Raw genomic sequence first — 25,271 nt, forward strand, 5'->3', positions numbered from 1 at the left:
ATTATTAAATATTAATTATATTATTATTAATATTATTATTATTAAATATTAATTATTATTATTATTAAATATTAATATTTAATAATATTATTATTATTAAATATTAATATTTAATAATATTATTATTATTAAATATTATATATTATTATTATTAAATATTATATATTATTATTATTAAATATTATTTATATATTATTATTATTAAATATTAATTATATATTATTAAATATTTATTATTATTATTAAATATTTTTTATATATTATTATTATTAAATATTAATTATATATTATTATTTTTAAATATTTATTATTATTAAATATTATTTATATATTATTATTATTAAATATTAATTATATATTATTATTATTATTAAATATTTATTATTATTATTAAATATTATTTATATATTATTATTATTAAATATTAATGATATATTATTATTATTAAATATTAATTATATATTATTATTATTAAATATTAATTATATATTATTATTAAATATTTATTATTATTATTAAATATTATTTATTTATTATTATTATTATTATTATCATTAAGTATTAATTATTTATTATTATTATTATTATTAAATATACATTATTATTATAATAATTCAATATTAAGTATTAATTTTAAGCAGAGCAGAGCATAGCAGAGCAGAGCAGAGCAGATTTCAGCAGAGCAGAGCAAAGCAAAGCAGATTTCAGCAGAGCAAAGCAGAGCAGAGCAGCTCTAAAGAACGGGGCCTTACTCTCTCACCGACTTCTACACCTTCTTCCCCACAGACTTCCTTCTCTTTCCTCCTCATCTCAAAAAAAAAGCTCAGAATTCTTAATGGAAAATAAGGAGAGAGAACAGGAGAGAGAAACCTACAGAGAGAAACTTCAGAAACTCAAGACCAACGATCATCCCTTTCGACGATGGTGCTTCGATTCTTCTCAGACGGTTTTCCGATCGTCACATTCATCAGGTTCGATCATGTTTCTCTTTCTCGATTTTGTTTCAGATTTTTGGCCTTTACTTGTTCGATTGCCGTGGATTTTTTTCATAAATGTTCCTGTTGTTTTCAAATTTTTGGGGTTGAATCTTTGTGGGTGTATTTGTGCGAAATCTTTTCGTTTTTAATGGGGTTTATTTGATTGATTTGTTTTCGATTTTTTGGGTTTATGTGTTCGATGTTTTTCGGATTTTTAAGGGTTTATTTGTTCTATTTATTTTCGTTTTTTGGTTTGAATTTCGATTGTGTGGTGGTTTTATTTAGGTTGAATTTGAGTGATTTATCGTTTTTTTGGGTTGATTTTTTATATTGTTAGTAGCATTATTGTCTGATTTGTAGCAGAATTGTTGATCTGGAGTAAAAAAATTATGTTTGATTACCAATTTCAATTTCTTCAAATTTTAATTTATTTTGGATTATTAATCTGGGTCAGAAACTAAATTTTTTTTTTCGATGTTTTAAAAGACACTTAGCAAAATAGCAAGCAATAGACTGCAAAAGGAACTCGCTGAGTGGCAGCTCAATCCTCCTACTGGTTTCAAGCACACAGTCACTGATAATCTTCAAAGGTAATACTTTTTTTCAATTTTAATTTCAATTTTTTTTCCTAGGGTTTTGATGATCCAATGATCAATATTTAAATTCTGGGTATTATTCCTTTTATGATTTTGGGGTCTAGGTATTCATTTATTTTCCCTAAATTTGATTGGATTATGAAAAAAAGGTGGATAATTGAGGTGAATGGAGCACCAGGAACACTGTATGCAAATGAGATATACCAACTTCAAGTTGATTTTCCTGAGCATTACCCCATGGAAGCTCCTCAGGTCTCTTCCTATTCTTTTCAATTTCTTGATTTTCATAATAATTTTGCTTTTCTTCAATTATATGTAAAATTCTTTAATTTTTTTTGTTGTTTTTATTGTTGTTGGGATAGGTGATCTTTTTATCCCCGACGCCAATTCATCCTCATATATACAGTAGTGGCCATATATGCTTAGGTAAACTCTTCATTTTCACTTGTATCAAGATTCTTACATTTTGTAATTCCTTCATACTCTTGTACTTGTTTGTACTACTCATGATTTTTTATGCTTAGGTTAGCTCTTCATTTTCACTTGTATCAAGATTGTTACATTTTATAATTCCTTCATACCATTGTACTTGTTTGTACTACTCATGGTAGTGAATCTCCCATTATATTGTTTTTGGAACAATCTGGCTACTTCGGGTTTTATCAATGGCTTTATTTTATCTCAAGTTTGGCTGTTGTTGGTATCAAGTTGAGCAGACTTATCCTTTTTTCTTATGAAAGTGTTGATTATTATTAGTGTTGTAGACCATTTCATCAATTGCTGTTTTATGTCGAGACACTATTTAGTTTATTAGGTCTCACTGTGTTAATATTTGCCTCTACCAAGTTCATACTTGGTGCTGGTGGTTCTTTCCATACCGAGATTTATATTTGATGTTTAATGCTGCAAATATACTCGGTAATCACCTGGATTAGTCTTAACGTATAGGCATAGTGGATCGTTTAGTCCATTCTCGTGTATTGATTTATTTTTCTTTAGAGAGCAACTAAGTAGGAGCTGAGTGGCATATGTTTTCTTTTAAACTATTTCATGAATGCATTTTTAGAACATACCTTCCTATAACATTTTGATATTTAATTAAATGTCTCGATAATTATTATGGAGGATAGGAAGCTGATATGGACAAGCTGTAAGTTTAGTAAACTAAGTTTGGAGAGTGGACTATAATTGGAAGAAAATAGAGCATGTTGCTTTTAGACAAATTCACATGTGTGATTAGGAAGTGTGGTTTTTTGGGTTCTGTCGAATAATGCTTATAGATTAGTGGGTGAATTAGATTTAATTTAATCACACGCTATTATATTGATATGTTGTATTTTTATGTATATTGCATGATTTTTGTTGTTGTATTGTTTGCATCGAAATTGTATTCACACCGAGTGAATGAAAAAAAAAATTGTTCCCTGAAAATTGTTTAATTGAATTTGATAAGTTCTATCCTGCTCTGGAATTGGAACCGGAGCCGGAATCGAAATGCCTGAACATGGTAAATCTTTCTGTAGTTTAGTTGCTTAAATGTTGGTCTTCTGTTATTTTTCTTCATGTAGGGATTGTAAATTCGATTAGTAGATTGGCATTGGTAATTAATTTCACAAATTATTAGTTGATTCAATTAGTCGAGTTTGTTAGATGTTTGCATTAGTTGTCAGTATGGAAATCTTTCAATAAAATTAACCAATAGATGTTAGTTTTTATCTTCTTGGTTGTGTGAAAAAATTAGATGACATGAAGGTTATTGACATGGCTTAGTGTTGTATATCGTAGTATATTTTGGCAAATGTTGGATCAACATGGCTTTTATATATCGAAGGGGATGATGTACTTTAGTATTTACTAAGTTCCCCTGTTCACCCGAATTGCCACCCCTATGCAACAAGGCATAATTTGTAACCATTTGAGAATGTTTGTGATCAGGTAGCATTGTAAACTCGATAAATAGTTTATTTCCAATTTTGTCTTGCTACTGTTCCATCACCTCTTATTTCCACCGAAGATGAAACCTTGTCTTTCCATTATCCTATGGAAGGCAGTATGTGTTTGGAATTGTTGGATATCAATCTTATTGTAAGCTCATCAAATCACAAATTTATCTTTTGCCTGATTTCAGGTAGCTTAGGTATTTCAAACACAAAAATTTTGAGCTCGAAGCTTAACTATAGGAGCAGCTTATCTTTGACATCCTTCCCACGCGCTATTCAAGCTGGAAGTAGGCCAAAGTCATGGAGGCATTCTGGTTTAAAAATGTCACAAACTCCACATAAAGAATTAATTATATGCCGTTCTCAAGCATCATTGACTACTGAAAGTAAGTAATAACAGAATCCTTTTTATCTTTTGTTACGCTTTGTTTACTTTTGCTACTATTACAGGCTTGCAGCTATTGCTATAGTTGGAACTTATAATTGTATTATTGTTGCATTGCAATGCATGTGTAGTGTAGTCTGTAACAGCATTTCCCTGGACTTGTTTTCATTTGTCATCTGGTATTGTTTATTTATTCTTGGTCTAACAATTCTGGTATTGTTTTCATTTGCTTAAGTTGAAATAGAGTATACTCTATAGAAATTATAATCGCATTTACTCTCCTTGTTGCTTGACTAATTATGCTAATATTATGAAAGATTTTGACTATTCAACCTTTTCCAAGTGATACTACTATTTATGAACATTGAATCTTTGATTGCCAAACTAAACTAATTAAAGATCATGTTTGCAAAAGGTAGGAAAATATTTTTCCTAGAAAATGTTTTTCTTCAAACAGACTGAATTTAAATAGGACTAGATCTGATTATGCCATATAGTGCTAATTGTGTTGCTTCAAGGTCGTTATCGACTTATCCTGGAACAGAAAACTTGACTTCTGCAATTTATTAAATCTTATACCCTTTAGTTATGCCACCTTTTAGTTGCTTACCTTTATATTTTCTTATCTGACGGGTGATAATCATTTTAGGGAAGAGGGAGTTTGATATAAGGTAGCAATCTGGTTTGATGTAGTAATCTTAAGGCTGATTTAATGTTTAGTGTTATATGAGATGGATCAGTGACTGTAGTTGAAACCCAATTCCTGTGGACAAATTAAGATTGTCTGGTATCATTGAGAAGAAACATTGTAAATTTTTATTTTTTGGATTTGATATATAGCATCAGTCCTGCAAGTAAACAATAAATCCAAGTATGTGTTTTAAGATTAATGGCCTTAGAGATTCTGTTTATTATTGTGTCTAATATGCCTGTATGCCTTTTTACCCTCACGCCTTTTGAAGCTACGATGTGCTTATCATTGGCTGTATGGTTCACAGGTTTTTTTCAACCCAGAGATCTACAATAGTGATTATACCACTCCTTTACCAGCTGTGATTGACAAGTGTATCCAGTCTGCACCAATTGACACCAGAAGAGCACTGTACAAGGTAGAGTGTTATATGCTCTGGTTGAAAGGTCGATATGAAGTATTTAAGATTTTAATTCATTCCTTCAAAGAAAACACTTTTTGGCTATATTTATGTGTCATTCTGCTCCAGGTGTATTAGGCTGTACTGTTGTAGCTTGGAATTTTACTTTTGGGCCTAACTAATTATGTGGAATGTGCCAGAATATAGTGTTGCCTGGTGGCTCAACCATGTTCAAGGACTTCCACCGTAGGTTGCAGAGGGATATAAAGAAGATTGTTGATGCTCGAGTTCTTGCATCTGAGGCACGGCTTACTGGAGGAATGAAGGTAAGAAAACCAATAATATATGTCAGTACTTAGCAAATTCAGCATTATGTGCCTGATCTCTCAATTTGTTGGCAGTCACAACCGGTGGAAGTCAACGTAGTGAGCCATCCTATCCAGAGATATGCAGTATGGTTTGGGGGATCCGTACTTACTTCAACTCCTGAGTTTTTTGGAGTATGTTGCCTCCCTTTTAATTTAAAGTTGCTATTCAACTTGGTGTTGCTTTTATCTTAATTATCATGCTACTGCCAGAACCTATTGCTATTTGCCAATGTTATCATGTTACATACAAAAAATTTTGTGTAGCTCTACCACTATTTGTCCTTCATGACTCCATTTCAAGAAATAAATGCTTGTCCTTGGGGCTTGGAGAATAGCTTCCTCTTAAATTAAACTGTACTAGATATTGGTAAGGGTAAAGGCTGCATAGACTTTGACGGTTTGACCTCCCAAATTCCTATCTATGGAAATATCCTAGATTCCTACTGTATATATTTAAAGATCCATACACAAATATATCTATGTTGCTATTGCTATCCATTAGTGTTTCTGGGTTAATTTCATGCTCTCAAGATGGTCGTCTACTTGTTTTTACTCACCAAAATGTATAACTGTATAAGCAAACTCTATTATTATGTGCAGGCTTGCCATACCAAAGCTGAGTACGAAGAATATGGGGCAAGTATATGTCGCACAAATCCTGTTTTCAAGGGGATGTACTGATGCAAGGAGCACTGCAGCGAAATACTCTCAGTTGCATTGTATCAAATGGCAATTTTGGCTTAGGGATTTCCACTTCTAACATTAGGACTCTGGTTTACGCATACACGTGATTCATCAAGGTGGTTTATGTGTTTTTGGGTAGCTGGAAAGTGGTGTAAATTAGAAATTTACGAAGTATTTAGTAAGAAAGCTTGGATTTCTCCTGTAGTAATTCTTTTGTTAGGAAGCTGTACATTGCAACTCCACATTGCCACTGGATGCTTTTTATAGAAATTTTGCTACCAATTGATTTGTCCATTGGTTATACCTTATACCTATACGTTTTGGTCGCAATGATTGGCTTTTCGATCTTCTACTGTTAGATTTTTTTTCCCAATATGGTTCTGATTTTTGGTATGTATAATCTATAATGACAGTAAAATCTAAATAAGAAAGTTTCAGGATCCAAAAAATTGTAACTTTTGAAGTCTCCTATTACAATTGAAGAAAATTCAATTCTCTACAGTTCATCTAATAACCATTTATCACTGAACCTGCTATAAGTATGTTTATTCCTGTTATAATATCACAATATTTTGATTTTTAGTTTTTTACGGGTTTTTTTGGAGAGAGTTTTGACTTTAATGCTTAATATTGCACAATTTTGAATTATATTACTACAAAATTAATACAAAATTAATATACTTGATATTGTTGGGACTCCCTCCTTAACTATGTGATTTGGAATGCGTAATTTCATCCTTGTTTTGGAATATTATTAGAACGGAAGAAGAATAAACTAGATACGAAGTATAATTTAAATCCATATCAAATGTATCACATCATACTTGCATAAATTTGCGGTATTTCTAGGACTAAACTACCTTATATAATATACAAGTTTTGCAAATAACTATATTATAACTTTTTTTTTTTTTTGGTGAAATATAACTACCCTTATGGCTGTATATATAAATATATAATTTGTGTTTTTAGCACTACCTTTAAGCAGAAATCATCTAAATTTCCATTAAAATTGTGAAGTTTAGTAATGGGCCTCACTAACTACACCAAGGGAAGCTAAGGCTAGGGTGGGCCATGGCCTCCCCCGTGATTTAGATTATCTATTAATTGTTGCACATATTTATGTTAGTTATATTGATGAGAGTCATTTTCAAGATATCAAGTTCAAAACTCATCCCTTACGTTTTTTTTTTATAGTATTAGACTCCTTACGTATTAGGGTCTGTTCACGTTGACTGAAACTCGGCTGAACTGAACTGAGCTGAGCTGAACTAAATTGAACTGAAATGAATATTTTACGAAGTATAAGAGAAGGAAATTAGGAGCTGAAATTTGGCCAATGATTGATTTCCTGCCACATTAAGGTGTGAGGCAAGTACTTTTACGATTAGCTAATACTGGCAATGGTGAGGGAGGGAGGGAGGGAGAGGGCCTTAGTATCCCAAACTGATATTATTAGACTTCAGTTGTTTGTACAACAACATTTGGTTCAAAATTCTTTGCTCGTATCATGTTGCAATTCTAATTTCTTCGTATCATGTGCAATTTTTTTTCTTTGCGTTTATTGACAGTTTGTTGGGAGCCATTAGGCAAAGAAGAGTGCAAGAGGCAATAGCACAGCGCGGCGGAGATGGTTCGACATAAATACTTTATTGTGTCAGTTTATCAGAACTTTCAAGCCTTAAATGTAATATTGGTTTTATTAATGTAGTATATATAGTCTTATGTTAGAGAAATGACTCATTGTTTAACAACTTTGTTTGTTCGCCTAGATTTTTCATATTTTGGCTTAATGTTGGATATAGTGACATCCTTTTATTTGCCGTTAGCAGTATTCCAAGTTTGTTTATGCTCTTTTGGCTTATATAAACATTCAATGTAGATAAAATCTTATGATAGTCTAGGAAATGAGTGAATTTGTTAAAGGCTCATCCTACTTTGAATTGCTTGCCACAAAATACATTAAAGAGAGAGAGAGATCGATGAATGACCAAAGAAAGAAGGGGTTGAGTGGGTAAGTATTTAATCTATCATATTTAATTTGTTTTTAAAAAGTAGAATTCGAAAGAGAGATTTAGAAAAGGAAACAGTGGTGCAAACCCTTTTTAAAGTATAAAATTAATAAAATTATAACTTTATAAGAGGGAGAGAAATTGAGAAAGAGAGAAGAGAGTTTGAGGAAAAACTTTTTAGGGTGTAATTAAGGAGATGAAAATACTTCATAGAAACCAAATGCTCAAAATTATAAAACATAAATGAAAGTTAAAGAGAATCAGATTGACCAAGAAAGAGGGAATAGAAATCGATAATAAGATTTGGACAAACTTTAATTCTTTCAATAAGTATTAGTCGTTAACAAATGTGGTTTTGTGACAGTTTTGGAAATGTTAACTAATTTGTAGAACTTTTAGAATAAAATGTTCAACCTTGTGGTAGAATTGTGCTAGATTTACAAGTACATGTTTTGCTACTATGTAAATGTTAATATAACCATAGTAATAAATAGCTTTAAGAGAGAGTATGGAAGAAGGATGGAGGGTGGAGAAGAGAGGAAGAGAAAGAGGCAGTGGGAGTAGGAGGAGAGAGAGGAAAAAGGGAAGGAGTGGGAAGAGGAGAGAGAGAGAGGGGGGGGGGGAAAGAGGGAAAGAGCAAGGAGTGGGAGGAGAGAAAGAGACAAAGAGAGAGGAATAAAGGGAAGGAGTGGGACGAGAGATAGATAGATGGATATAGAGAGAGGGGTGAGAAAGAGAGAAAGAAGGGTCGGGATAGAGATGAGTCAGGAGGAAAGGGAGAGACTGGGAGAAAAACAGATAAATAAGGGTCGAAAGAGAAATAAATAGAGCATTTAAGAGAAAGAGGGGCAGAGAGAGAGAGATGAGTCGAGAAAGAGAGATGGGTCGAGAAAGAGAAGGGTCGGGGGGGAGAGAGAGAGAGAGAGAGAGAGAGAGAGGCTTACTAAACCGCTCAAACTATACAAGAAGAGTGAATAAGGAGGAGAAAAAAGGAACCATAAGGTGAAAGAAAGCAAGGATGAATAGAAAAGGGAAAGAGGCCGAAAGAAAAAGAGAATTATAAAGAAAAGCTGGGAAAGATAAAGAAGCCGGAGGATTTGGATTGGGAGAACAAGTGCAACTTATAATTTTCAAAGCCTTTTTAAAGAAGGAACAGGGACAAGAGGGATTAGGAAAGAACAAAAATGAAAGTAGGAGAGAAAGAGTTTCGGCCAATAAAAAAGAAGGAATGATTGAGAGAGGAGTAACTACGGTTTATAATTTTCAAAGCTTTTGAAAAAACGAACAAGGAGACGAGGCCAAGGGAAGAGAGAAAAAGAGAGAAGGCAGGATGAAAAGAGATCAAAAGGGGGGAGAGAGAGAGGAGGTCAGGAAGAGAGCGAAAGAAAATTCATTTTACACCTTATTATTGAGAAACATTACGTTTTTTGCCAAGACAGTTACTTTTGCCCAAATTAGATTGTATATTCACTCAGGGAAAACAAATATCGAGAATAAAAAAAAACTAAAATTCATTATGCAACTCGAAGAAAAAATATACAAATACAAAAACAGCTTTGAAGAAGTGTAGATCACACCAATTATGTAGACTAATAACAAAGAAATACATAATTTTTTCATAAGTTTTGCATTTAATCCATTTTATATAACTTTAACCTTTAAAATTGTGTTTCCTTATTATCACAATCATTTAAGATAGAGCTGTTTGAAAATTATTAAGTTACTCAATAAGAAACCATATTGCGTTTTAAAATAATATCTAAATATATCGGGTTTTTTTTAAAAAAAATCTTTAAATTCTAACAAATTCTAGATAACTTATTAAAATTGTTTATCCATAAATATATCCCCGTAGAAACTTTATCACTCCTTCTTAGTACTTGTAAATTCTTGTATCCTTGCTACGAATATCACAAAAATCGAACACAACAACGAATTTTACTTATCTTGCCGTCAGGGGGGGCACGCGCAACGCGCGTGCTCCAACGACTAGTTAACTAAAAAAATGAGTATTGCGAAGTATAATATTCACTACTGGTCCTGCCTCTACTACTACAGTGCCTCCTTTGCCTGTTGTGGCCACTCCAGCTCAACCTGTCCCTCAAGTGTCCTCTGATGATGATGGGGGATGGAAAGTGGTGACTAGAAGGTCTAGAGAAGTGGCAAGGAGAGTGATTTGTAACAACAAAGCTAGCCCCGTTTACCAATGTCATGCTCCATAATTTTACCAATTACTCCAGGCACATTTTGTTTGCACAAGAATAAAGTCATTATTCAAAATTTTTGAGAGAGATAACTTCAATACTCCGTATCAACATTCAACCTTGATGATTTAGTACCAACGACTAGTTCATAATCTTCATATGTATAGACAAACCTCTTATTTTGCATTACATATATTATATACTAGTATTTATATTCATACAAGTTGTATAAATATATATATATTTTTTTTATGAAAAGTATTATAAATAAAAAATTAATAACTTTATTTGTATTAAAATAATCTATTGATAGTGATAGAATATACGATAGATATTCAAGCTATTCTGTTATAGTAGGAGATATATTTTGTGAATATTTGTAAATATCTTTTGAGATTCCTAATGTGATTAGGACTCACGATTGTAACCCTATATATATTGATTATCCGCCATTATCCGCTCCCCGCTTCCCAAAAATCACAAACAAGCCCTTTCCGACCCAAATTGGAATGCTGCGATGCGTGATGAATATAGTGCTTTAATTGAAACGGGGACATGGGAATTGGTTCCTAGGCCTACGGGGGTGAACATTGTTAATTGTATGTGGTTATATCGTCACAAATTGAAAGCTAATGGTGATCTTGAAAGACACAAAGCTCGTTTAGTTTGTGATGGCAGGTCTCAGATTGAAGGTGTCGACTGTGATGAGACGTTCAGTCCGGTTGTTAAGCCGGCTACTATTCGAACAATGTTGAGTTTGGCTATGGCTCGTAAGTGGTCTATTCATCAACTTGATGTCAAAAATGCCTTTTTACATGGTGATTTAAAAGAGTGTGTTTATATGCATCAACCCCCTGGTTTTGTTGATAAGAGATTTCCAGGCTATGTTTGCAGACTTCGCAAGGCTCTATATGGCCTCAAGCAAGCTCCGAGAGCTTGGTACCAGCGATTTGCTAATTATCTTTTGCAGATGGGGTTTGTCATTGCTAAAATGGATAATTCCTTATTTATTTTCCGACATGGGAAAGACATGGCATATTTACTTCTATATGTTGATGATATTGTGTTGGTTACATCCTCAGATAAACTACGTGAGAGCATTATCACTCACTTACGGAAAGGGTTTCCGATGACTGACTTAGGTCCTCTGAATTATTTTCTAGGTATTGCTGTTACTCGTACTCCTTCATACTTGTTTATGTCACAGCAAAAATATGCACAGGAAATTCTTGAGCGTGCAGGTATGAGTAGTTGTAAACCTGCACAAACTCCAGTGGATACTCAATCCAAGCTCAGTGCAGACGCTGGACCTAAGTTTCATGATCCAACACTCTATCGTAGTCTTGCAGGTGCATTGCAGTACCTCACTTTTACTCGCCCTGATATAACTTATGCAGTTCAGCAGGTTTGTCTATTTATGCATGATCCCAGAGTGGCTCATTATGATGCATTAAAACGGATTCTGCGTTATGTTCAGGGTACCATTGATCACGGGTTACACTTATATCCTTCATCTCCTACAAACTTGATTACTTATACTGATGCTGATTGGGGCGGGTGCCCGGACACTCGTTGTTCGACCTCGGGATATTGTTGTTTTCTTGGAGACAATCTCATTTCCTGGTCTTCGAAGCGTCAACCTACTCATTCTAAATAAAGTGCAGAGGCAGAATACAGAGGCGTCGCAAATGTTGTTGCCGAGGCTTGTTGGCTTCGTAATCTTCTTTTGGAGTTACATTGTCCTCTCCGTCAGGCTACTATTGTTTATTGTGATAATGTCAGCGCAATATATTTATCTCATAATCCCGTACAGCACCAACGCACCAAGCACGTCGAAATGGACATTCATTTCGTTCGAGAAAAGGTGGCGTTGGGTCAAGTACGGGTCTTGCATGTACCATCTCGCTATCAGTTTGCTGACATCTTCACGAAAGGCCTACCTCGACAACTATTTTTAGAGTTCAGATCCAGTCTCAGCGTACGCCCTCCTCCCGCTACGACTGCGGGGGTGTGATAGAATATACGATAGATATTCAAGCTATTCTGTTATAGTAGGAGATATATTTTGTGAATATTTGTAAATATCTTTTGAGATTCCTAATGTAATTAGGACTCACGATTGTAACCCTATATATATTGATTAATGGAATACACTCCAATCTGAGGGGTTTTGAGTATCTAACAGATAGTAGCACGTACGAAGGTCAGGCTGTACATAAACTCCAATTTTATACGGAGTAGAATTGATACAGGTTAACATAGCATGACTTTTGAAGTTTTGATGGCCCGTTCCAGAGACACAGGGTGTTTCACATGAGCTAACATGACCCTCAAGCTTGTTCGTAGCTAGCTTCACCTAAAAGTATGACAACCTCCTCCTCTTCTCTAGTACTTTCTAAAACATGCAATATAATAGGTCCCATTCCAGAAGTTTCTGTGACCGTCCATTGCAACCGTTTGATCTGTGAACCAGGTCCCACATAATTACGTGGCAGGCATCCATAACATTTCCACGGACACCTTCAATTTCCTGCTCATTTTCTATATAAACCAGTCTTCATTCACTTAATCACCTCAGGAAAATAATTAACACTCCACAAACACACAAATAATTTCAACCATTACAAAATCTTGTTCATCTTTCATACACAAGCTCTCGGTCTCTCTCCTCGAACCTTCGAGATAAGAATGGCTCCAGAACTAGTAAAGAGTGTGGTTGACTCATCAGTGGGTTACACCACGAAAGCATTGAGTCAACCCAAGAGAGCCTACGTAACATTTTTAGCAGGAAACGGTGATTATGTGAAAGGAGTAGTTGGATTAATCAAAGGATTAAGAAAAGTAAAGAGTGTTTACCCTTTGATTGTGGCGGTGCTCCCTGATGTTCCTGAGGATCACCGCAGGATATTAGTCTCTCAGGGCTGTATTGTTCGTGACATCGAACCCATTTACCCGCCTGAAAATAACACCCAATTTGCTCATGCTTATTACGTCATCAACTATTCTAAGCTCCGAATTTGGGAGGTACTTTTCTTTCTTTTCTCAGACGTTTCCGAAATGATTTTGTATTACACGTGTCTTTCGATTGGAGTATTGTATAACACCTGGGTTCTCTTTCTTTGTCTAATAAATCTCATTAGTACACCGTACTACATACGTTGGTACTAACCCGATTAGGTTATATGTTTATTTATTGTCATATTGAATAAATTTGTTGATATATATGAAATTTAATTGTATGGCAGTTTGTGGAGTACGAGAAGCTGATATACTTGGATGGAGATATCCAAGTGTATGAAAACATAGACCATCTATTTGATCTGCCAAATGGGTATTTCTATGCTGTCATGGATTGCTTTTGTGAGGCATCTTGGAGTAAGACCCCTCAATACAAGATCGGATACTGTCAGCAGTGCCCTGAGAAGGTCCAGTGGCCCACCTCCGAGCTCGGCCCACCTCCTTCCCTCTACTTCAACGCTGGCTTCTTCGTGTATGAGCCTAGTATTCCTACCTACCATGATCTGCTCAAGACTCTCAAAGAAGTACCCCCTACCTCGTTTGCTGAGCAGGTATTATATTGCGGAGTAGTTGTCACGTTCATAGTGTCATTTCAATTAATTAATAATTAAGTAATTATATTATGAGGCGCTTATTATTATTATTATTATTATTAATTATCATATTGATATTGATGTTGATGTTACAGGACTTTTTGAACATGTACTTTAATGACAAGTTCAAGCCACTACCAATTGACTACAACTTAGTGTTAGCCTTCCTATGGAGACACCCGGAGAAGGTGGACTTGAACAAAGTGAAGGTGGTGCACTATTGTGCGGCGGGTTCAAAACCATGGAGGTATACAGGGGAAGAAGAGAACATGGACAGGGAAGACATAAAGATGTTGGTGAAGAAATGGTGGGATATCTATCAAGACCCGTCTTTGAACTACAACCCTGCTGCTGAAGCAACTGCTATTGATATGAAACCTTTTAAAGAAGCTTTGTCTAAAGCTGGTTTTGTTAATTATGTCACTGCTCCGTCTGCGGCTTAAATTAGAGTAATTATTTATGGCATTTTCTGTTTTTATTAGTTTTATTTTTCTTAATTTTCCTTGACCTAATCTACCAATGAGAAAGAGCTTTTTTGTTTTTTAATTGTGGGCCTGGGGGAGGGGGTTTTGAGTGTTAATTTCTTATTGATAGGCTTGGAAGTATAGTATAAATGTAATGTGTAGTTTTTGGTTTAATTGTAATATTTTTGTAAGAGAACTTAATGTTGATCGAATTGAAATAAAAGTTCAAAACTTGTTCATAAATAATGGAATATCTTTAGTTACAGTTATTATTCAAAACTTTCCTTTAATTCATTTCCCTAATGTTAATTTTATCTTTGGTTACGTTGAATATGTTAATTATAACTTCGATTAACATGGTCAAAGCTATACAATATTACAATTGACTAATACAGCTTTAAGTTATGAGATAATTACTAATTTCTTAAATCATTGACAAATTCATTAAACTTGGTATGTAGTCATTAATCTAACTCTTTATCTTTTTGTACAGATAAACATATTTAACTTCATACAAACACCATATACACTATACAATACTTAGATTTTATTCTAATACTACATGCGTGTATGCATGCACATGCTTCACATTTCACTACTACTAGTACTATACTACTGTTGTACAGCTTGTACCATATGATATGTCGGCAGTCTAATTGGCACTAGTTAATTAACTTTCTAGAGAGAAAGATAGCTCACACGCAAGCTCAAGTTGACATGCATTAGTTGTGCCACGAGTTAAAGAAATAGAGGGAAATTGACTAACGAAAATGTGTATTAGATTGGTGATGGGCAATTGGTTTTGGACTTTTAGATAATGAAACCTTACTACACTAGCTTATATGTGATCGTACTTTCCTTTAGTGTAAGTTTAATTTGTGTATAGTCTAATTAAGTTTACCAGCGATAGGATATATACTTTGTAGATGATATAATATATATGGTTCGAGATTTAGGTCATCTTCTAATTGATTAACATATAGGGATCATTATTATATATGTACGTTTCTTTAAAAAAAAACAATTTGCAAGTGGCTGGAAAATAATATATCCTCATGTGTCCAACTACTACTATCTTTACTAGTATAAGTGCTCGAGCAGCATATTCATGCCTTAATGTATAAGTATTAATTTCAAGGCAAATGGATATGGACGTCAATCTCGGGTCTTTTAAAAATTAGAGCAAATGAGGGTATGTAGTTGATCAGATATACAGCATTAATTAAATATAAGCGTGCAACAGTAGTTTAATTGAAGGTGACATCCGTGATTTGATCAATAATTTTATATGCAAATCAAATCTTTGTCTGCAAATCAAATAAACTGTACAATATTAAACAAGAAAATGTAGCCATACAATTTATTTGAACTTTTCAAATGTTATTAAATATGCCCTATGCTTTTAATTTTATACATTGACACAGTATATACTACATAGTACATAAAAACTTTTTTTTTTTTTTTTTTTCCCTTTCGTTATTTGGAGGAGGGGAGATATTTTAGAGAAGGTATACAAGACTAGTCTATTAATATATGTATGTAGATAAGAATCAATCTGGATATGGCACTCGGATCATATTCTTGGTCGAGTGAAGAGTTGTTTGTATTGATTTTGGTTCGGGTTCAGTCATATTCGGTTCTATTATATTGTTGATAAATTCATTATGACAAAAACAATTACTATTAGTAATTAATTATTGTTTGTCATTTTTTTTTTGCAGAAATGCCAAAAGCACTTCACAAGTGTCAAATACGAGTCTTAATTGGTCGCATGTCTCATTGAGAGAGTTTACTTGACAAGTTAAAAGAGTAAAAGGAGGCTTCATTCCAAAACCGTTTAGGGATATGAGTCATTTGACAATAGGAAGAGTAACATTACAAGTGTATCCAATTTTGTTAAATATAACATTAGGTGAGATCTTATTCTAGATAATACCGACGACCACATACTATGTCGGCACTAATAAATATCAAAAAAAATATAGCATGCATTGCAGACTTTTCAAGTTACTGTAAAAATTAAAGTAGCTAAGCTAGGTGGGTACCATTGAATGCATTTAGATCAATAATTTTGACTTTTGAGCGTGCAAAAGTAACGGAATCAGTGAGGAGAGTAGGGTTAGTTATTTGGTTTATTTAGGTAACATATTTTTCTACTAACAATATTTTATTCTTTTTTTTTTTTTTTTTTTTTGAGGGAAAGACAACATTTTATTCTAACTTAAGTTAATTTAAATAAGCCATAAATAAAATTAAAAAATGTAATCAGTGAGTTGAATAAGGTATGGAGTGGGCTGGCATAAATAATGCTCGCAAAAATTTGGGTAATAAATTTGTTTGATGTCTAAGAATACCCAAAATGGTATAAGGAGTGAAAAGAGGCAGAAGATCATCAAAAACAAGGACACTAAAAAAAAAAAAAAATCCAACCGTACAAGACACCAAAGTAGTACTCTTTAATTCTGTTGACGGCTTTGATGGCGTTTAGCATGATGGCTATGATTCTATGAATTTGTGTTTAGATTAATGGGATTGTGAAAAAGAACTTACCTTCTTGTGTTCAACTACTATTATTACTTATTCAAAATAGAAGTAATTTGGGAATACATGATAAAATAGCGAATCCATCGGTGTAATAAATATTTTAAATTAACTTACTATTTCCATCTTAAGCTCCTTATAATATCATTTTTCCTTTACTTTTATACTAAATCAAGTCTTGCTTTAGTGGTTATGATTAAATTAAACTTCATAAGTAGTACAATGGATCGGATGAACCCCTCCCTGGTTAGCTGCAAGTACTAATGGCTGGGGGCAGTAGTACTACAGAAGGTACTACAACTGTACAAAACAAACCTGCTAAATTCTGCAAATCCTAAATTTCAGAAATAGTTACTCCTAAAATTATGATCCAAAATTATATAACTGAAAGGACAGTAAGGTGCCAAAGAATGACAAAATCATACTAAGTATTACTCCGTACTTTATTAAACAAATAGCAATCAATCTCATGTCTCGAATACACTACAGAAAGCAAATGACAAATTGTCACTGAACAACATAAGCTATGAAAAACTAGTAACGTAAACTTAATAACAAAAGTGGCATAAAATGCTTGTGTAAACCCAACCATCCTCATTCTATATGTGAACCAGGAAGGTCTAGTCATTTATACCTGGCAGTACAACAAGACAATTGAGGAGTTTAGATACAAGTCTTATAGTAATCACTAATCAGTAATGAGAGTCAATCACAAGTATTGCAGCTTACCTTGCTAGCTATGTTGTTGGACAGCCAGTCCAGACCTTCATACAGACCTTCACCTGATGTTGCACATGTACTCTGGATATACCTGTTGCAGTAGTTGGATTTGCTCATTACAAGTAAAGGAAATGATTTGATAAAATAGGAGTGAGGAAAGGGAAGAGTGGTGCATTTACCAGTGTCGTTGACGGAGGGAATGGAGACCAAGCTTGTCGGTAATTTCTGCAGCATTCATTGCATTGGGGAGATCCTGCTTGTTAGCAAACACTAGCAGAACTGCATCCCTTAGTTCATCCTGCAAAAAAAGATTTAATCAGTTCAGGAATCATTGCATTACAGCGCAGTGCATTGTCCATCAGTACCAGAGAGTAACTACCTCATTCAGCATCCGGTGAAGTTCATCCCTCGCTTCAACTACACGATCTCTATCATTACTGTCAACCACAAAGATGAGACCTTGTGTATTCTGGAAGTAGTGTCTCCATAAGGGACGAATCTGCAATCCAGTATAACAGTATTTCCAATTAGTGTTTGTTATGAATGTACAAGGAAAATAAAAAAATTATCCCACGACGAGTCTTCTGGATGCAATGAGTGATGTTCTATCTTTTCTAGATTCACAGTCCAGTGTAAAAGAATACTGTAAAAAGATGGAGATGTATACTACATACACCGGTCTTCATGCAGAAGCAGAAGCAGGTCACAAATATATTACACTGGCACATATTGCAGCATTTAATTGAGAATTGATTAGCATTTTGCTTCACCAATCTGAGCTTGACAAGCTAGTCACGAACTAAGACAAAAACGTCTTAGGGAAATATGCCTGTTACTCTGTTAGTATTCTCCAACCCAAATTCCCAATAAGTAATAAAGTATCAAAGTAATTATGCACACTAGACATACTTACAGATAAATAAGTAAATAAATCAGCAAATTTTGACAACACTCAGAGATATCATAGTGCAAGGTATATGTGTTGTAGTCGGGAAGTGCTATTCTACTGCTTCACGAGAGAAATAAGTTTTTCGTTCTGGTTTCTATCAGAGGATTGGCTTCTGAGCACCAATACAAAAAAATTGTTCGACTTTCATAGTTTTTCCAGGAAAAACAATTCAATAAATAATGGCTTACTATAAAAATAAAAATACACATTCATATCAGCTAATCAAAGTGTATATACCTTGTCCTGACCTCCAACATCCCACACAGTGAAGCTGATGTTCTTGTACTCAACAGTCTCCACATTAAATCCTGTTAAACACAGAAAACAAAGAAAATGAGCAGCAACTCCATCAAGATTCCACCTCTTTCAATAATCATTACCTTTGAAATGCGATGAAGATGTACTTACCAATGGTGGGGATGGTGGTGACAATTTCTCCCAACTTGAGCTTATACAAGATGGTAGTCTTACCAGCCGCATCGAGACCTACCATAAGTATACGCATCTCCTTCTTGGAGAACAGTCTGCTAAATAGCTTGGTGAAAGTAAGCCCCATCTTCACTTCCTCTTAACTCCAACAATCTAAAATTAGCCTTTATAATATATGATGTTAAATTGTAATCTACACATTTTGTATTGCACATCATATACAATATAAATTAGAGTATTGGACCCAAAGTTTCATTTTACAATGCATTCAAAGATTATAACAAATCATGTGGTGAAACATTTGATTCAATTCAACGAAATGTGGATCAAAATTAACTGCATTATACTGATTACATTTTCAAGTCCATAATTTTGGTTCCCAACACCCAGATCTCAGCCACATTACAAACATTATCCAAATTCTGATTAGAATAATTAATGGCAAAAAAAGACAAAATCTTGTTGCGAATTACACAATTTTAAATCCCATATTATAAACTCCATCACACTTTCTATAGCATAAATATAAATCACAAAGATAATTATTCTAGTTCTAGAGGAAAACACAAAGAAATGTACATATTGTTGTATACTAAACTGCAAATTAAGATAAAGATTCACAAAATACTAGAGGGGAATTAAGAAAATATTATGAAGAATTAAATCGAGCATTAACATCCTATGATTAACAGATCAAGCATTAAAATTCAACTAACACATGGATACTGCACGAATTATAAAAAATGGGTAAGAGGAAAAGAACCTGAGCAAGGAAGAAATTTGAAACAGAAGAACGAAATCAGGAAATCTGAAAAATAAAAGTTAATTTTTGGAATGATGAGGTGTGGAACTGTGGAAGATCTCTCTTGACTCTCTATTCCCAATTGTATGGGGCTTTATTTTAGTTTATTCATCATTTTTCCTTTTTATATTTGGCCTGCTGCATTTGGACTTATTTTTCATTTAATTTTTGGACTTACCATTTAGGGCATGTTCTCATTTACTGAACTCAGCTAAACTGAGCTGAATTGAACTGAAATGAGTATTTTATAAGAGAAGGAAATTAGGAGCTGAACTGAACTGAACTTCACTTCAACGTAAGTGAACATGCCCTTAGTATCAGCGGTATCTTTTTTTTTTTTTTTTTTTTGAGGGATAGTATCAGCGGTATCTTCTGCTTATTTAATAAAAGTATTTTTTATTCAAAAACAATAATCAAATGAGAAAAAAAAAATAACTACCCTTAGGTGCAATTACCTTTATGTGTACTCGTGCAATTACCTTTATGTGTACTCAAGTGCATATAAAAGGTGTTGGTCATCGAACTTATTCCTTTATTTCCTGTAGTTTAATGTTTTAATATTTGTATTGACGTGGTCAAGAAATATTCTGTACTACCGAATATTGAAAAAATCATATGACAATAATAATCATTATATAATTTTGTTCTTATATATGTGTGTCGCGTGCCTTATTCAACTATTGTCAAAGATGTGCATCACTAATGAAACTATTCACCATATGATTAGGAATTAGCAAAAATTCAAAGTACCCTGAATCGGAATTGAAAATGGTACAACTATAAAAACTGAGGAAGAATATCACAAGCTAAATGCCAATCATAATTTCTTAATTGCAAACTTTAATCATTAACATTTCAAGAAGGTTAGGAAATTTGGGCAAAGAGTTGCAAAAGCTTGGCAGGACTTCTCAATGTTTTGCCCAAAGGCAGAGCCCCAAACTTTCTAAACCTTGCTCTGATTTGACATGTCATGCCGTCCTCCGGACATCCTCTCTGCTTCTTCTCCCCGCTCACCTACATATCACAGCCATGCCAAGAAGCAATCTTCATTAAGATGCAAAGGTGGAAAAGGTTAATCTGTAGGTGCTAACTAATGAAAAATTTATTACCAGTGCGCACTCTTATGATGTCAGAAACAGGCAGCACTGCACAAATCAATACATTACATCAAGTCAAAATTATCATTAATCTTTTTCTTCCAAAAAAAAAAAAATTATCATTAATCTTTAAAAATATTTCAAGATATACCAGAGAATAATATGCCTCTGAATCTGAGATACCAAGCAAAACCTCCATGCAGTTTTATAATCCTAACTAGGCCTTGTCTAGCGCCTCAACATTATACTATGAGCTAAAAGCTGTGTATTGGTTGTAGCTTGATTGTAGTAGGATAACGACTGAACAAGTAATGTGAACATTTACTTTGGTGTGTTTCTTCTTGAATATGCAAGTATTTGTACAGCAAAAGCGTTTCTCATCTATTCCACATTATTTGCAGGTGAGCTTGCTAGGAGCCCAGAGCAACTATACACTCGGTACCAGTAAGCCTTTATTATCCTTTGTAAAGTGGAGGCGGCAAGGGCTTTAAGTGAGCAAATGTCCAGAATGGTACAAAAAGCAGATGATCTGAAGTTTCATTATATATATATATATATATATATATATATATATATATATACACTACGTATATATAGTTTTGTTTTTTTAAGGTTTGTGAGGTTGGGAAAGCAGGTGACAGAATAAAACTCTAGCTTCATAAAAACATTTCAGCAAGTCTACTAAATCTTACTTTGTATATTTCTAGAGTGACTTTGTCCTGCGAGAAACAAGTATATGGACTTCAATTTTCCCAAAGACATCTTACCGAAAATTTTTCCATCACCAATTTCACCAGTCCTTGCTTCCTGTATTATCAAGTCTACAATTGGATCAACCTGAAACAGTGTAAGAGTGACCTTTAATAAATCATAATAGGACTTGGAATAGATCAATGATATAACAAGTAGAAAATTATGTACGTATAGTGGCAAGACATGAGAGAAAATAATAGCATGTTTGAGGTTGGAGGGCAATAAAAGTATAGTATCAGCTTTTGACATTAAACACCTGATCTTTGCTGACCACTATTTCCATCTTAACCTTGTTTACAAACTTATCCTCAGAAAATTCAGATCCTGGGAAAAGATAAAAAGTAACATTAAACCATCAAAATGATGCACAAAGACGGCAAAACAGAGATAGCATTCTCTGATTTTTTTTTTTTAGATCAACAAGCATGCACAATACAATATTCAGGCAAATATAAGAGCTACTCTATCAGAGGAATATACGTACAGCATCCTTACAATCGAATTACTCTGTCTAGAATTATTAGTCACATATACTAATTAAAGATGCCTGGAATAAGTTGTCATTTTTCCTAAACTGGAAATAATTTCTAAGTGGTTTTCTTAATATGACCCTACACAAGTTAATTGATGGGGAGAGGATGTAGTGACACAACAATTATAAGGGGACTTCTATATAATCATTTCATATCCACATTTTTGAGGGGTTAGCAAAAGTATGACAATTATTTCTGGATGAAGGGAGTAAACAACAGAAAATTTTTAAGGTTCACATGAGCTATGCTCATGAGTTTATGATAAGCCCATTAAGCTGTGTATGTACTTCTGGAGAGAAGGGATACAAATGAGGCCAAAGTGAAATTTTCAAGAAGCAACTTACGGAAAAATGGGATTGCGGTTCATAAAGTGATGGGTAATTTTAAGTGTCGATGACACTGGTCAGAACTCAGAAGTCCTTTCATACAAAACATTGACCTCAGTATAATAGACTATATGTGGAAGGAAAAATAAATGTGAGTCATGATATTTTGGCAGGCTATGACTTAATACAATCTCCATGCCATTTGATTTTTCTGCTGCTTTACATCCTAGTTTGAAACAAACAGCTTTGATCTATTTACAAAAAAATAGGGGATTTACTGTACTTTGAATATCAGAAAGTACTAACCAGCATGTCTTTCTGCAACTCCCCCTTGTGCTCCAAAACCTCGAACATCAGAAACCGTGACACCGCGAATGCCCATCTTCAGCAAAGCCTTAAATCCATCCCAGAATATATGGAACAAAAAAGTTTAAGAATCTCAATCCAGAAACAAAAGGCATTGAGTTCCAAACAACAGTAGCATCGCCCCAAACTAAATCATTCAATCATGTTATGCACTCTCACTTAAGAAAGAGTCTGTCACTCGTTAGAAAAAGTAAGGATGATCGGATCAACAATCAATCAAAGCCTTAATCTTATAAAAGTAAGGGTGATCGGATCAACAAGAAACACCAGAATAAGTTACCACATAAATGTATATCTCTTCATAAGAAAAGCAATGTAACAAACCAAACATATAAGAAACTGAGGCATACGATTTACATATGAATGTAGTGGCATCTTGGCATAGTGTATTCACATATGTACCATTTGATTAGAGGACGATCTGGTTATAATATACGGAGTATGTGGTTATCTCACCATGCTGATTCCCTCAATGACATATGTGGTACAACCAAGCATCTCTTCTATATGGTATGCAACTATGCATCATAGGGAAGATGAAAACTAACTTCCTCTACTCCGTATTCCACTTAGTCTTTTGAGTAGCTGCCCTAAACATTATGCATTCCCAATCCCTCACCCCCCCTCCCTCGCGTGTGCGCGCGCACACGCACACAAACTAAACAAAATATCTTCTTGCTCTTCTAATGTTGTTCAATATAAGTGTCTAATATGTATTTTGGTAACATAGAAGGCATTGAATCAAGAGCGAATTCAGCACACACAAACAAGTGTAGCATTGCAATTATAATATGCAAAGTTTGATGGGCAGAACATAATAAAGTGTGTTGAAGATGAGAGCTTACCGCAGAAACCTTGGGGATTCTCCAGGGTCTTTCACCAAAAAGATTCACCAGCACAGCAATACAGCACCAAAGAAAAACACAAAAAAAAGGGGGGGAAGCACATGAGGAATCTCAGAAGTGAACATGAATATATACAAAAAAAAATACTTCACAGATACTGCATTATCATTAATTAACTATAATTTCCCTTTCAAATCTGTCAATGAAATGCGATTATCATATGCATTCTTTATAAGAATTACATTGAAAATATGGCAGTAGAATCCATAGCATTGAACTAAAGGGTGTTGCTTAATTTCAATTGTTAGTCGAAATAGAGAGATACGGAGTAGTAATTAGTAAAGAAAATGCACCTGAGAATTGCCTCCACTTTGTAAAACTTGGTTTCTGGAACATACTCTAATTGCCAACAAACATGAGAATTAAGAAACTGGCCATTTGAAAACCCAACATAGAATAATTGATAACTACAAACCCAAGAACACAGAGAAATAGTACCTGGAACAGTTTGAGCTCTAATTTGAGGCAAAGAACGCAGCTTTGCAGAACGATTGAAAGTGAGATTGAGATGAAAGTGACCAAATTTGTAGACTTGATCTTTAATTCTAATGTTGGAGTTCTTGGATGAGGAAGAATGATTGAAGGGCAATCCACCAACCCCAATTAAAGCAGATTTCGATGTCAAATTAACAGCCATTGTTTGTCTGTTGAGACTTGAGAGCCCAAAGAGCACAGGGTTTTCTCTGGGTTGAACCGCAGATGCTTAATACGCCTCCCTAGTCCTTACTCCTTACTCCTTACTCCTTTAGTCCTAGAGAGAAATCAAGTTGTCGAGCCTAATTAACTTTGTAGGTAAATCAAGGGACAATAGGGTATTTTCATCTATTTTTACAAAATTTAATTGTATTTAGTACGGCCAGTTTATATTGAGTTGACATTAATTGAACTGTCAAAGTAGAGATACGGTGTAACCTATTTTTCTGATTTTCACTGATCTGAACTTATTAGACCTTATTTAATCTTATTTTAGTTGTAATTTGTACTTAGGTAACCCTTATTAGAACTTATTAAACTTGAGCTGAACTTATCTGAACTTAATTGAACTTATTACACCTGAAATAAGTGAAAATAAGGTGAATAGAACAGACTCTTAGAGACTAAGTGAGGAAGAGAATGTCATATTGTCATGCAATCAAGATGGAATTGGATAAAGTATAAGAAATATTTAGATATATGAGAACACAATAAAATTAAAAATTGAATTAGGTTTTTATATTACTACTCATTGGATGTGAATTTTGATATGTAGTAAGTTCTTTAAATGTTTAAGGTTTCGTTGTAACCCACTAAATAACAATCACAATGTAATCGTAGAACTAATTTAGGTTTCACGTAAGGTAAAAGTCATGGTTAGCCTAATGAATTTAGTCAACTATGTCATTCATTATTTATCTTCATGCTAATAAAGATGTGAGAGAGATTTCGTCTTAAAATGAGCTAATTTTTTAACTTTATAATGAAACAAAGAACGAGCCAATTTTGAATAGTTGTTTTCTAGTAATTCTTTTCTAGTTACTA

The 25,271-nt window shown here is 33.8% G+C and overlaps 4 protein-coding genes and 1 pseudogene across 5 annotated transcripts in view; 3 read left to right on the forward strand and 2 right to left on the reverse strand.

Moving 5' to 3' along the window:
• LOC145597279 (uncharacterized) overlaps positions 1 to 6,333 on the forward strand; it is a 16,298-nt gene extending 9,965 nt beyond the window's left edge. The window contains exons 2-10 of the mRNA XM_081653415.1: positions 848 to 971; positions 1,464 to 1,567; positions 1,723 to 1,825; positions 1,936 to 1,999; positions 3,702 to 3,899; positions 4,897 to 5,007; positions 5,190 to 5,315; positions 5,391 to 5,489; positions 5,958 to 6,333. Of these exons, the coding sequence (XP_081509541.1) occupies positions 848 to 971; positions 1,464 to 1,567; positions 1,723 to 1,825; positions 1,936 to 1,999; positions 3,702 to 3,899; positions 4,897 to 4,925 (622 nt within the window). The 3' untranslated portion in view covers positions 4,926 to 5,007; positions 5,190 to 5,315; positions 5,391 to 5,489; positions 5,958 to 6,333. The remainder of the gene's footprint in view (positions 1 to 847; positions 972 to 1,463; positions 1,568 to 1,722; positions 1,826 to 1,935; positions 2,000 to 3,701; positions 3,900 to 4,896; positions 5,008 to 5,189; positions 5,316 to 5,390; positions 5,490 to 5,957) is intronic.
• LOC145597280 (actin-related protein 3 pseudogene) lies at positions 5,181 to 6,038 on the forward strand (annotated as a pseudogene).
• A 6,516-nt stretch (positions 6,334 to 12,849) lies between the features above and the next one.
• LOC145597698 (galactinol synthase 2-like) lies at positions 12,850 to 14,596 on the forward strand. Its single transcript, XM_081653930.1, has 3 exons — positions 12,850 to 13,281; positions 13,503 to 13,826; positions 13,964 to 14,596. Exons 1-3 carry the CDS (start codon positions 12,946 to 12,948, stop codon positions 14,309 to 14,311), a joined length of 1,008 nt encoding a protein of 335 aa, XP_081510056.1. The 5' UTR covers positions 12,850 to 12,945; the 3' UTR covers positions 14,312 to 14,596.
• A 2,687-nt stretch (positions 14,597 to 17,283) lies between these two features.
• On the reverse strand, positions 17,284 to 19,869 carry LOC145596631 (ADP-ribosylation factor 1-like). 2 transcript variants are annotated; one of them, XM_081652841.1, is made up of 7 exons: positions 19,735 to 19,856; positions 18,951 to 19,124; positions 18,780 to 18,850; positions 17,973 to 18,092; positions 17,773 to 17,891; positions 17,603 to 17,684; positions 17,284 to 17,507 (listed from the first exon to the last, which is right to left on the reverse strand). In XM_081652841.1, exons 2-7 carry the CDS (start codon positions 19,096 to 19,098, stop codon positions 17,502 to 17,504), a joined length of 546 nt encoding a protein of 181 aa, XP_081508967.1. In that variant the 5' UTR covers positions 19,099 to 19,124; positions 19,735 to 19,856; the 3' UTR covers positions 17,284 to 17,501. The 2 variants fall into 2 exon arrangements, with proteins under 2 accessions (XP_081508967.1, XP_081508966.1); XM_081652840.1 differs by having other exon boundaries at positions 17,285 to 17,507; positions 18,951 to 19,135; positions 19,735 to 19,869.
• Positions 19,870 to 20,532: 663 nt separating this feature from the next.
• Positions 20,533 to 24,494, reverse strand: LOC145598392 (uncharacterized). The gene is made up of 8 exons (XM_081654739.1): positions 24,192 to 24,494; positions 24,047 to 24,092; positions 23,694 to 23,721; positions 22,789 to 22,876; positions 21,880 to 21,947; positions 21,638 to 21,707; positions 20,883 to 20,918; positions 20,533 to 20,787 (listed from the first exon to the last, which is right to left on the reverse strand). The coding sequence occupies exons 1-8, from the start codon at positions 24,388 to 24,390 to the stop codon at positions 20,717 to 20,719; spliced, it is 606 nt and encodes a 201-aa protein (XP_081510865.1). The 5' UTR covers positions 24,391 to 24,494; the 3' UTR covers positions 20,533 to 20,716.
• Positions 24,495 to 25,271: the final 777 nt, after the last annotated feature.

The sequence above is a fragment of the Chenopodium album genome, chromosome 20, assembly GCF_948465745.1.
Source record: "Chenopodium album chromosome 20, dcCheAlbu1.1, whole genome shotgun sequence".
NCBI classification, from domain to species: Eukaryota; Viridiplantae; Streptophyta; class Magnoliopsida; order Caryophyllales; family Amaranthaceae; genus Chenopodium; species Chenopodium album.